Genomic DNA, 13,423 nt, shown 5'->3' with positions numbered 1-13,423 from the left:
AGTCTTTCATGCCATATATTTCAAGCATTCAGTGTGTGTTTGCTGAAAAACAATTTCATTATTTAACCAAATTCTAGACCGTAACAATTTCTTTAAACACTCATCTCACGTCTGAGTGTCAGAAGAAAAAAAAAAACCCCAGATGCATCTGGAATGTAGTTCGCAATGCAAATCTCATTGATTGATCTCGCTTTGCACAAAGTTTAGTTCACCAATCAGTTAAACTGGATCATTTATTTCACCCTAAATGAAAATGGTCATGATTCACTGATCCCCCACTTGTTCATTTGAGTTTCTTCTGATCAAGTCAGATTTTTATAGCGTTCAGCATGGTGATTTTCCCCTCAGTTTCACATACATATACAGTAGTCAACATTTCAAGTGGTTCAAAACCTCTCATCAAACATGTACTAAAACTATTTAACTCCGATTTACTATCTTAGGAAAATTCTGAAAACCTTTTTTGATCTGCTTCATATGCTGACTACTGTACATGCACATATATGGCTGTTTTTTTAACAGCACTCTCCTTAAAATCTTGTTAAATATAATTTTGTGTTGAAAAGCCCAAAACAGCTTGGAACCACTTGAGATAAATTTATTCTTTGGGTGAACTATCCCTTTAAACTGGCATAATGTGCAATTAATACAACAGAAACTACAATTAAAAATAAGAGATGGAGATCAACTTATTCACAAAGTCAATTTATTTCAATCTGCACCCAAATGTTTTTGTACTGCCAACTGTAGAGCTGGTGTTGATGTGCTCCACGAGTACAGCTTTGGCCATAGCAGCTCTTCATGTGCACTGCAGAAACAAACAGACAAACTGTTAAACCCTGCAGAAAAGCAAAACACATGACCGGCTGGTAAACAGACCATTGTTATCATATTTACATGGGTTATCAAGCAAACTACAGACAGTCAGAAAAACAGTTTTAAATCAGACTGGAGATAATAAGCTTACATTTTTCACACACAATTCCTTTTGACATAAAAAAGGAGAGGTGATGACTATTCCCAGCAGTAAATGTTGTTTACTGACCTAGCGAAGTCTCCTGGCCTCTCTTTCAGACTCCAGAAGTGTCAGCACATCTCCTTCTCTGACCGGGCCCTTCACGTTCCTGATGATGGATCGGTTGCTGTCATCCATGAACTCAACACGCACCTTTGAAAACATGCACAGTGCAAATTGGTTCATTTAAAGCCAGAAGACACGCACAATTCTGGAAAAATTAAATAGATTTAAAACCATTAAAACTACATTTTTAAATACAAAAGCCTCAAAATACTCTTTTCAGAATTTATACAATTATAATTATTATTAATAAGATAAGCACTGCGGTCATTTGGAGTAATTTAGAGGTCAAAATCGGCACTTTCTGTAATTATCTAGTAAATATTTCCTCAAAACGTTTGTACAGTATATTTATCCTTTCACCCATCTCACATGAGCGTGAACTGTTAGTTATCAACATGTGCGCCAACTAACAAAATATTACAACGCTTTGTGAAAGTTTATTTTCCAAGTCTGAAATTGAACAGTTAGTGCAAAATTTCTGAGAACTTGGCAAAGAAATGCAAACTACAAGGCATTACAATTAAGGTTGTTCTGGTGTTGTTAAAAAGAAATGCATCTTTCACGGAGTTGGATTGTTTAAAAATAAATAAAAACCACCTTATATCATAAGTTTCTGAAACCTGAAATACACATGTGCATTCCACTACAGCGTTACCACTTCGATGTTTTACAAGCAAGAATTTAGAAAAAGTCAATTTAAACATTGAAATTTACATCAATTAAAATCCTGCTGATTAGATTGAATGTGGTTTAATTTTATTCTGAATTATACTTTATAATATAGTGGTATTTTAAATTCTGACAAATCCCATTTGTTGTCCTACAGTGACTGCATCATACAAATGTCGAAATAAAGGTCAACTAATGATGGTTTGTATTCATTTTATCGCTGAACAAAATTAAACAAAACAAATTTCAAAAACTTTTAAAACCACTATAGTGACGAAACAAACTACGACCTGGGTTAAATGAACAATACTTTAACCCATTTTAGAAATCAACACAACGTATCTTCCTGAGCATCTCTGCAGTTCCACATGACACTTAACATGTGTGGAGTAGGAGCTTACCTGGGTACATTGTCCCTGCGAGCCAGTTCTTCCCAGCACTTTTGTAACCTGTAACAAAGATTTACCACATTATTAAACGTGTCAGGCGACAAAATAATCATATGTTAGCTGATCGCCAAGCAAACTCTTGTATCGCATGATGCTAACGCTAACCAAAGGCCTGGCGCCCAGCACCGCTGTATTGCTGAGCGTGGATGACAGGATTATACGACTATTAAAGGCTCCTTTATCCCGAAAAAGACTTCAACGTAACTGAGTTTCATCTCATATGATCTGAATAGCAACATTTGTAAGTAAATGTTCAGTAAATTGTGTTTTACATACTCTGGCGAGCTTGATGGGCTGCACGCGGCTGGCGTCCATGATTTCAGCTTCGTTCGGAAAGGAAGTCACGTGGTCCTGGTGGATTATTTATACAAACATACAAAATGCGTTTTTTCAATTGATCGGGGTTTATTATGAGTTATATGTTGAAACAATTTATAAAAACACAAGTAGAATCTAAAAATAATTACTTCTTAATTATTAAATTGCTTTTATATTTACAAAAACTCATTTCCGCTTCCGGGATCATGAGGACTTTTTTTCAAATCGCAGATTAAGGAGACTTTTGTGTTGGTGTTTGAGTATGACAGCAGCCCACTTGCTTTAAAACGTTAACTATAAATGTTATATTTTATAGAAGATTATATGAAGGCAGGTTTTGAATTTACATATAAGAATGTTATCTTTGGTTTTCATGAATGTGAAAAAGAAAATAATACTTATTTCAAAAGCCTTTTTTGTTGTTGTTGTAGTAGTTGGCCAAATTTTTTATTTACTAAAGCAAGTTTTGTAAGTTTAAACCTTTTTTCTAAATTTAAAACTGAAAATTAAAAGGTATTTTGAGTGTATCGAGGAATCAACAAACTTAAAAGCAATACAAACAAGGACTTGGCACTTACTGTTTCTCAACCACGTTCCTTGAAGGACCACATCCTCTGCACATATTCCATGTCTCCTTAACCAAACACACCTAATTCAGATCATTAGCACATTAGCAAAGACTGAAAGAGCTGTAATGGGGGTGACAGACAAGGGAAACATCCAAAACATGCAGTGTTGGTGATCCTCCAGGAACGTGGTTGAGAAACACTGAATGACTGAAAACCCCTGGATTGTTGTTGTTTGATTGATGACATTTGTTGTTAATGTTTTTCAAGCATTCAACAATAAAAACCTATAAATATTATATTTTTCAAAGCGTCAAACTTTCCGCAAAAATCCACATATATTTATAATTTATGTATTATTAATTATTGCTATTATTATATGTATTTATGTACTCTGAGAATTTGTCAATCTAATGAACCTGAACTAAAATAAATAATTGAAAGGTTTGTGTCAGAGAAATTGCTTGAAAAGGAAGATATGTTTTTTAAATTTCTATTTCTATTTCTATTTAATACATTTATTTTTAGGGTGGCATGGTGGCTCAGTGGGTTGCACAATCACAACACAGCAAGAATTCGCTGGTTTGAGCCCTGGCTGAGTCAGTGGGCATTTCTGTGTGGAGTGTGCATGTTCTCCTTGTGTTTGCATGGGTTTCCTCCAGGTGCTCCAGTTTCCCCCACAGTCCAAAGACATGCGCTATAGGTGAATTGATTAAACTAAATTGGCCGTACTGTATGTGAGTGTGTGCAATGTGTGTTTCCCAGTGTTGTGTTGCGGCTGGAAGCACATTCACTGCGTAAATAATGTGCTGGATAAGTTGGTGGTTCATTCCGCTGTAGCGACCCCAGATTAATAAAGGCAATAAGCTAAATAAAAAAGAATGAATGGCATTTCTTTTTAAAACACATTTGATTGGATCTGCATTAAAGTGCATTAAAGGTAGTAAATAAAGTCAAGTAGGCTATAAAAATACATTTCTTTCAACATTTCATTTGTTGTATTTTAAAAAGAATTAGGCCTAGATGTCAACTTTTTACCGCCACAATACGAACTGGCTGTTTTTAAAAAACAAAAAAACAAAAAACACTTTAACTCTAAAAGTGCAGCGCTTGTATAACAAAACTATAGTAATAACGGCACAGAGGAATGTTGCTGGAATTACTATCACAGAATATAGAAAATATTTTTGCTGCTCGTTCAAACTAATTATTAAAAATGAGCTGAATCAACACAATTCTTGGGTTTTTTGGGGGGCAACTTAATTATTTTATGTTCAGTCTATTAAAATTGTAAAATCAATTAAGTTAACATAATCGATTTGTGTTGGGACAACATGAAGGAATTATGTGCATATTTACAGTGACCAATAAAAACAAAGACAACCAGTCAGAGTTCAGTCGAGTATAAAGCAGGGAGACATTCCGCTGTGGCGACCCCAGATTAATGAAAGGAACTAAGCCAAAATGAAAAAGAATTAATGAATTTAAGTTTTGTGTTTTGTAAACCTAAACATATTTAAGTTTTCCAGTGTTCTGAGGGATGTTTAGTGCATTCTGACTTAAAGTATCCTCTCATTAGCTATTTTAGAGGTTATTGTAGGTCAAACTATACAAACTACACTTAACATTTAGGCTATATATAGAAACCAACCCCTATTTCATGAGAAAACAGTCTTGTGAACACTTCTGTTGTTTATTGGTGCTCTAGATCTGCCATTTTTAGACTGATGAATGAATATTTTCTTGCATCGACTGATTGGCGCGATTATGCATCCACAATGGTATGAACTGATGCAGGGGTGGTCAAATGTATATTTATACGATCTATTTTTAAATAATTACTATTTAAGATACAGATCAGAAAAACTATGTCCTGCTATTAAAGGGCTGATGGGCAACTTGTACTAATGTCCTTCAGAAGGGATCAAAAGTTACTTGGGGGGTCGATCCGCCCCAAACCTCCCTGTAATTCGCACTCTAGTTTAAAGTGCTTGAGCATATTTATAATAATTCAATGCAATTCATCTTTATTTCTATAGCGGTTTTACAATGTAGATTGTGTCAAAGCAGCTTAACATAGAAGTTCTAGTCAAATGAAACGTTGTCAATCCAGTTTTCAGACTTGAAGTTCAGTTTTAGTTCAGTTCAGGTTAGGTTGAATTTTACTGCTGAAAGTCCAAACAGTGAAGAGCAAATCCATCCATGCACAGCTCCACAAGTCCCGAAACAAGCAAGCCAGTGGCGACAGTGCTGAGGAACAAAACTTAACCAATTGACGAAAGTGATGAAAAAAAAACTCAAAAGAACCAGGCTCAGTTGGGCACGACCATTTCTCCTCTGGCCAAACTTCTTGTGCAGAGCTGCAATCTAGGTGCCAGAGGTTGGAGAATGCTGCGGACGTCCATTGTGGAGAAGCTGCAGGTGTGAGTAGGTCACTGGCGGGTGTTCAGGCTGGCCCATGGGATCAAAGCGGAGGCTTGTCTATCACTGGGGTCTTTCAGGAATCAGTCTCAAGCTCTCTGCTCCTCCATGACTGCCACAGCATCTGCTCACGATGCGGCCTGGTCCAGGATTATGGATACCATGGCCTCATTTCTTCACAGGTATTAGATCGCATCAATGGCGCTGCATAACCTCTAGGGGCCTCGGGATGAGTTTCCCCTGGTGGAAATAGAGAATAAAGAAAACAATTAGCATAGCTGCTGTTTATAGTGTACTTAAACACAAGATGCAAAAATAAAGTGTTAGAAATGAAAATAGTAGTTATATAAACAAACATAGAAACAACAATGATGAACATAACAATATAACAATGGCGTGCGTGATAAATTCATTGTTAATGTTATAAAGTAATTGTAGAACAGACACCTGGGATCTGTCAAGAATTTAAATGAAATTAACCTGAGCTGCATAAAATGATTGCATTTTTACAGAACATACTGAAATTGATGTATTGATATTTTCCATTGGCCTAATAATTTTAATTTCAAGACAGAAATGCAACTGTTCTCACTGTAATTCAACAGCTGGTTGAAAGTTATTTGCAAGACTGTAATTATATGGCCACAGCCATCACCCTGCAGTCCAAGACTGGTTACTTACTAAAGCTAAGCATGTCTGAGCCTGGTCAGTACCTGGATGGGAGACCACATGAGAAAACTATGTTGCTGTTGGAAATGGTGTTAGTGAGGCCAGCAGGGGGTGCTCAACCTGTGGTCTGTGTGAGTCCTAATGCCCCAGTATAGTGCTGTCTTTTAGATGAGACATTAAAGTGAAAATCCTGACTCTCTGTTATCATTAAAAATCCCATGGCAGTTCTCGTAAAGAGTAGAGGTGCAACCTGGCCAAAATCCCTCAATTGGCCCTTATTCATCATAGCATCCCAATCATCCCCATCCTCCGAATTTGGCTCTATCACTGTCTCTCCACTCCATCTATAGCTGGTGTGTGATGAGTGCACTGGTGCTGTTGTCCTGAGGCTACCATTGCATCATCCAAGTGGATGCTGCACACTTGTGGTGGTGTGGAGAGACCCCCCTCATGATTGTGAAGCGCTTTAGGTGTTTGGCCGTACACGATAAATACACGATACATTACATATGTAAATGCTCTTTACGTTTGAGGTGTTGTCTAATGATATCAGTGTTAAAATATGCCGGCAAGCACACATGGAGAGGATATAAAAGTGGAGGCAATTCTACCGAACAAGATAAGTAAATTTTGGGATTAAAGGATTTTCATATTGGATTTGCACTGAATGTTTAAATATCAGACTCGGCACAACGCTGCACTCATATGTTGTTTAAAAGCAACATAAACTGAAGTTTGCGGTCAGCATTTAATATCCCCACACCTGCTATTTATCCTTTGCTATTCCTCCTCCAAGGGCTCAATCCTTAAATCACGACACTAATCCTCATGACTGTATTTTTAACTCTGCTGAGGACAGAAAGAACAGCAATGGGATTATGGCATCAGTGCGGTGGGGCAAATCCTAACTCTTGATCTTCAGTTGAGCTGAAACAAATACAGTTGCTTTTTCTTTCTGTCTTTTTTAGCTTTATTGCAAACTCTAAAAATCTAGAAGCAGTGGAATATGTTTTCTCCGTTTGTTAGGACATTTTATTGAGGCTTCGAACAGGATGTGTACAATTTGACTGTGGAATCTTCCGTCTGTGGCATTTCTTTTAAGAGACACGTTTGCTTTGAGCACATTCTTTGAGACTTAACAGTAACAATGGACCAACCAAGAAGACATCTGAAAAAACTGAAAAAGAGACGTTCAAGTCTTTTCGCAAGCGCCAAACTCAACGCCAGCTTTTCACAGAGTATCGAGGAAGAAGAGAGTGCCTTTCCTTTTTCACAAGACAGCTCTGTGAAACCTTGGACTTCGATGGATAACCTCGATACTCCGTCACCTCAGAAGACTGATAGAAGAGAGCAAGAAAAGAGGAAAAGCAGTGAGGTCGAAGCGGCGAAGATGCCACACCGCCATTCAACTGTGATCAATGTTAATGTAGGTGGGAAAGTCTTCACAATTCCCAAACACCTGGCTGTCCGATACCCTAAAACCAGAATAGGAAGCTTAGCCCTGTGCAAAGACCCCATCAAGCAGCTCAATCTCTGTGATGACTATTGCGTGCTCACCAATGAGTTTTTCTTTGACCGAGATCCGACTTTCTTCCACTACATCTTTCACTTTTATTGTAGCAATGTATTATGGGTAATGGAGAGTCTTTGCCCTGTCAACTTTGAGGAAGAGATGCAGTTTTGGGGTTTACATTTGAGGGACACTCCTCGATGTTGCCGGATTCTCTACGAGGAGAAAATAGATGAAATCAGAGATCAGCTGAAAGTGAACAGGGAGCTTATGGCGGAAATCGAGCCTAGGCACAGCGAGGAGGGTTTCAAGAGTATGATTTTAGGTAATGTTCGTAAGGTGCTATGGGACCTGATTGAGAACCCATACTCCTCGATGTCCGCTAAGGCCTTTGCTGTGTTCTCAAGCCTTTTTGTGCTCATCTCCATAGTGGCAATGACTCTTAATACTGTGAGCGAGCTGAAAGATTATAAAGTCTATGGCAGAACCTACATGGAGTGTGTGGAGATCACCTCCATTCTCTTCTTTACCTTTGAGTACTTCCTTCGCCTGCTGACGACTTGCGACATTAAGCATTTTCTGAAGAGTGCACTTAATTTTGTAGACTTAGTGGCTGTCATGCCCTACTTTATCCAGCTGGTTTTTGAGGCTTTTGCAGACCAGGAGGATCTCAGTGTCCAAGATGACCTGAAAACAATGGCGAGGGTTAGCAAAGTTAGCAAAATACTTAAAGTTGTCAAACTCATGCGAATCTTTCGCATTCTGAAACTGGCGAGGCACTCGACGGGCATGCGGGCATTTGGTTTCACTCTTCGCCAGTGTTTTGAACAGGTCTGCTGTCTGTTTCTCTTCATCATCATGGGGATCTTCACCTTCTCCGCCCTCATGCACTCGGTGGAGCAGGACGTGGCAGGAACACCGTTTAGCAGTATACCAGATGCCTGGTGGTGGGCAGCGGTGAGTACGTCTTAAATCTTCTACACCACGATTAGCAGAATTATAATAAACATCATAAACATTAGCAAAAAGACAGCATGGTGGTGCAGTGGGTAGCACAATTGCCTCACAGCAAGAAGGTCACTGGTTCGAGCCCCGGCTGGGCCAGTTGCCATTTCAGTGTGGAGTTTGCATGTTCTCCCTGTGTTCGCGTGGGTTTTTTCCGGGTGCTCTAGTTTCCCCCACAGTCTAAAGACTGATTGAATAAACTAAATTGGCCATAGTGTATGTGTGTGAATGAGTGTGTATGGGTGTTTCCCAGTGTTGGGTTGTGGCTGGAAGGGCATGCGCTGCGTAAAACATGTGCTGGATAAGTTGGTGGTTGATTGCGCTGTGGAGACCCCTGACTAATAAAGGGACCAAGCTGAAAAGAAAATGAGTGAATGAACATGGGCAAAAGTTTGTGAACCCCCAAAATGCCACACTCATGGTATTATTTAAAGATAACACCATATCCTAGATCATTTGAACAGATTTTGTTGTCAATATGCATGTGTTTATATAGACTGTTGCTGTGTGGCAAGTTTGTATATTTATAACCACCTCTGAGGATCGTGGGGGTCCCGAGTCACTGTAATTTTTATTTAGAGGGTAGCGGGCTCAAAAGTTTGGGAACCCCTGCCTTAGATAACACCTTACACCATGTCCTAACAACAGACAGCATGACAAGATTCCAGCGACAAGCATTTTGTCTGTCCGCACCAGACACATCACGACCGAAACATTTAAATACCAGAACCACTCAGAAGGGCAGAATGGTGCACTGCACTTACAATGAAATGGACATTATTATCATCTAATTAATACACATTAAACCTTACTCACTCTCTTTCCGATTAGTCCCTGCTTTATCAGGTTGCGACTGCGTGATGAACCGCCAACTATTCTGTTTTACGTCCACACACTTCACCCAGTTTAGTTTATCCAATTCACCTATACAACAAGTTTTTAGACTGTGAGGGAAACTGGAGTACCCAGTGAAATCCCACAAAGACATAGGGAGAACTTGCAAATTTCACACAGAAAGCCCTCCTGGTCCACCAGTGACCTTCTTGCTGTAAGGCAATCATGCTAACCAATTAGCCACCATGCTGCCCACATTTTAAGCCTTTTTTAAAATGGTGTGCACTTCGAGTCACAGTTCTATTGTTCATGTTTAAACCTTATATTTGCTAGTTTTTAGCATGGCAATAAATGTTATGTAAAATGGTATTCAAGCTCACATTAGTAGCATTTAACACTGAATGAAGCACATAATCAGTACCTGAGGTAGTTGTCATTGTTATAGTAGTTTATGATGTTGCTTAGCCATGATATTGCTGAAATATAAACTTTGCATGTCATTGTTGTGGGTGGTTATTACAAAAACAAATATTATCATGGAAAAGACACCTTTTATCATGTCTCGCAGTGTCGCGTCATGTGTAGTTAGGACATGGTGTTAAAACCAGGCTATTTTTAGTACAGTGCTGCTACAACAGCTTCCTCTATTTTGGGGAGGCTTTCAACTCAGTGTTTGAGAACATAGCTGTGGGGATTTGCTCTCATTCAGAGACAAGAGTGTCAGTGATGTCAGACACTGATGTGGGGCGATGGAGAGGGTGCACATGGGGCCCATTGTGATCAGGTTTGGGTTTTGTATGAGTCAGTCTTTCATTCAATACTAATATTGTTATTTAAATTTTAAAAAACTGTTAAACTTTTAGTGCTTTTGGTTATTTAAATGAAGCTAAATTGAAGTTAAATAGATTTTAATGAAAATGTAAAGTTACTTTAAATGTTTTTAAGAAAACTGCAGTTAATTATAAATATAGTTTTCATTTGTTAGCAAAAGAAAATCAGTTATTCCACTAAATATCGATTTCTCAAGTCTGAAGTTAAAACACTGACATTTAATAGCCTAAACATGAATAAATATATATTTGAAAAAAAAATTCTGTTATTTTATGCCAAAAAGGAAACCCTTTTACTTTTAAATTGGGAATAAAAGTAGTTTTACAGAATAAAACAATTTTTTTTTAAAAGTTTCACTCAAACACATAACTATAAATAAATCCAGAGGAACCTTTCCAAAGCTGTGTATAATAATACCATTTACATTTGTTCTTTCAAGCATTTTTTTGTTTTTTTAAAGATGTCAAATAGATGTCTAATAGATGTCTAAACATAGTTGTCTTGGCTAAAACAAGGCTAAATTTGGGCTGTCAGTGAAAATCTAATAGTCGTCTAAGAATAGGCCAAAACTAGACTAGTCGTCAAATAGACAGAAGTGAATTTCTACACATATAAAGTCTGTCTAATCTGTCTATTTGACGACTAGTCTAGTTTTGGGCTATTCTTAGATGTCTAGTAGATTTTTACTGACAGCGCAAGATCAGCCTTGTTTAAGCCAAGCTGTCAACGTTTAGATGTCTATTAGACGTCTGTTAAACACAAAATTGTTTGCTGGGTTTGTTTTGATTACTTCTGTTTCCACATTTGTAAGTTGCTTTCGATAGAAACTTCTGCCAAATGATTAAATGTAAATAATGTAAATAAATAAAAACATTAAAATAAAAGCTAATTTCAAATATAATTCAAATATAATATAATAAACAAGACAAGCGCTAGACGCAATAAATTAATTTCTGAAGCTCTTTTTATGCCCCGTTATACAAAAATGAATCTAAGTACAATATGTAAATGTCTGTAGTCATTATTTACACCGATTAGCTGAAATAGCAGAATCTGTGTCCATATGCATTGTAAGTGGGTTTTATTTTTCACTGTTATCATTATTATCATTTGCTGTGGCTGTTGTATTCTTCTATCCTCTTTAAATTGTTGGTCTTTATCCTCTGGCAGCTGTGTTTAATCTTATATAATACCTTGTAATGCCGCTCAATTGGAGGCATCCGTGCTGATTGGAAAAGTTAGATTAGTTTGTAACTTCCTGGAGGCTTACTAAGTCTTACTAAGTTGCTTTGCTTGCAAAAATTTGACTTTAATCATAGAGCTAATAAGCTGGAAAAATAACTCTGCTACGCCACTTTAGTTTTTATAAACAATGAAGTCTGTTGTGTAGTCTCTAACAAATGCTGTGCTGTGTTTCAATTCAATTTGTGGTCAAATATGGAAATAAATGCCAAAAATTTCAGCTGTTATTAATATTATATTTATTGAGATTTATTATTATCAGTGCAACTATACATTTCATAGTTCTTTTAAATGTACAAGTCTGTTTACACTTTTCTGCCTGCAATTAATTTACCTACAGAAATCCACTTTATTCATAAAAATTATTTCAACAATTAGTTATGACAACATATATTTTAGCTAATTGTAAATTATTAAACTTAGTTAATCATGTTCTAACTTAATTTGATAGGTTATGTAATCTGTTTAAGTCAGTTTTACATAATATATATTCATATATCATAAGGTTAATTTGATTCAGCTTAAAAATATAAGGCAACTATTTTATACAGTGCAGTTGAAGAGTTCAGATGCAAAAACCTGTCTGAAAAAAGGTGCAATCTGAAATTTTCTTCTAAATTGAGCATGTTTCTCAGCCATCTCCTATGTTAATGATGAGTTATTTCACTTTAAAGACAATGAAAACAACCTATTCTTTGCTTTAAAAGGGAATTTACTGAACCTACACTGTAACAATGCAAGGTTCCACACAATCGATTTGTGTCGGGGAATCATGAAGGTATTAAGTTAACGTATTAGTTTTTACAAATTTAAGTAGATTGAACAAAAAACAATTAAGCTGTTGCCCCAAAAAACCTTAAGAATTGTGTTGTTTCAGCTCATTTTAAATAAGTAGTTTGAACAAACATCAAACGTCAATTTTTGAGTGTACAAAAAGGGTCTCCCTTTTGCATTGTTTTTACATCTGAACTATTCAGTTTCATGTTTCCATTCAGAATAGTATTTATTTTACTTTATACATTTCATTTTCATTTTAGACATATTAGACATGTTAATAAAAATATTGTTTTACTTGTCATGCTGTTTTACCCAAGCAATTAGTTTATTATTTGAATTAATTTGGTTATATTTGGTATAATTTTCAATTCAATAATTTATACAATAAACTGAGTATGTCCATATTTCTTTCAAAATTACGTTAAAACAACCAATGATTTTTAAAGTGTATTTTTCATTGTTTATATATATACATTGTCTTCCTTTATGCTTTTACAGGTGAGCATTTCCACTGTTGGATATGGAGACGTGGTGCCCATATCTTACTCAGGTCGAGTGGTAGCCTTTGGCTGCATTTCCTTTGGCATCATTTTAAATGGAATGCCAATTTCCATCCTGTTCAACAAATTTTCTGACTATTACGCCAAGTTAAAGGCTCAGGAGTGTACAAACGCAAACATCCAAAGAGGCCTGAACCTCAAGAAAAGACTGCGGAAGAAATTCGACAACTGCTTCGAGCCTCAAACCGAGGAGTCTGATGGGGACAGCAGGCATCACACCGGCCAGTGTCAACACTGACTATCCATGTCAGTCATTCTGCCTTCACTCCCCTTGAACAGTGAGCCCAGGTTCCCAGCCTGCCTTGAATGAAACAGGGATTTAATGGGTGAAATCCAGGTTAAAGGACGTAAGGCCATTAGCATTAGGGAGGCTTACAAATGGCTTGTACATTTCTGTTCATTTGTCTCATCAGTTGTATGTTAAATAGGGCCATTATAATGTCTGTGATTCTGGAAAGAGGATAGAATCTACTGGAATGTACTGTATAAAA

At 37.0% G+C, this 13,423-nt stretch overlaps 2 protein-coding genes across 2 annotated transcripts; one reads left to right on the top strand and one right to left on the bottom strand.

Annotated features, from left to right (window-relative positions):
• Positions 1 to 689: 689 nt before the first annotated feature.
• rps28 (ribosomal protein S28) lies at positions 690 to 2,541 on the bottom strand. Its single transcript, XM_056466542.1, has 4 exons — positions 2,476 to 2,541; positions 2,152 to 2,199; positions 1,046 to 1,168; positions 690 to 808 (listed from the first exon to the last, which is right to left on the bottom strand). Exons 1-3 carry the CDS (start codon positions 2,512 to 2,514, stop codon positions 1,046 to 1,048), a joined length of 210 nt encoding a protein of 69 aa, XP_056322517.1. The 5' UTR covers positions 2,515 to 2,541; the 3' UTR covers positions 690 to 808.
• A 4,534-nt stretch (positions 2,542 to 7,075) lies between these two features.
• si:rp71-39b20.4 (potassium voltage-gated channel subfamily V member 2) lies at positions 7,076 to 13,423 on the top strand. Its single transcript, XM_056466529.1, has 2 exons — positions 7,076 to 8,640; positions 12,871 to 13,423. Exons 1-2 carry the CDS (start codon positions 7,321 to 7,323, stop codon positions 13,168 to 13,170), a joined length of 1,620 nt encoding a protein of 539 aa, XP_056322504.1. The 5' UTR covers positions 7,076 to 7,320; the 3' UTR covers positions 13,171 to 13,423.

This window comes from Danio aesculapii, chromosome 2, assembly GCF_903798145.1.
Source record: "Danio aesculapii chromosome 2, fDanAes4.1, whole genome shotgun sequence".
NCBI lineage: Eukaryota > Metazoa > Chordata > Actinopteri > Cypriniformes > Danionidae > Danio > Danio aesculapii.
This window is presented reverse-complemented; position numbering and strand designations above follow the sequence as displayed.

What these genes read in the sequence shown, in the direction of transcription:
- rps28 (XM_056466542.1), bottom strand. Translation starts at nt 2,514, where the DNA reads ATGGACGCCAGCCGCGTGCAGCCCATCAAGCTCGCCAGA. An exon ending in AGCCCATCAAGCTCGCCAGA is followed by an intron (nt 2,200 to 2,475) that starts GTATGTAAAACA and finishes TCTTTGTTACAG; the next exon opens with GTTACAAAAGTGCTGGGAAG. An exon ending in CGCAGGGACAATGTACCCAG is followed by an intron (nt 1,169 to 2,151) that starts GTAAGCTCCTAC and finishes ATGTTTTCAAAG; the next exon opens with GTGCGTGTTGAGTTCATGGA.
- si:rp71-39b20.4 (XM_056466529.1), top strand. Translation starts at nt 7,321, where the DNA reads ATGGACCAACCAAGAAGACATCTGAAAAAACTGAAAAAGAGACGTTCA. An exon ending in ATGCCTGGTGGTGGGCAGCG is followed by an intron (nt 8,641 to 12,870) that starts GTGAGTACGTCT and finishes ATGCTTTTACAG; the next exon opens with GTGAGCATTTCCACTGTTGG.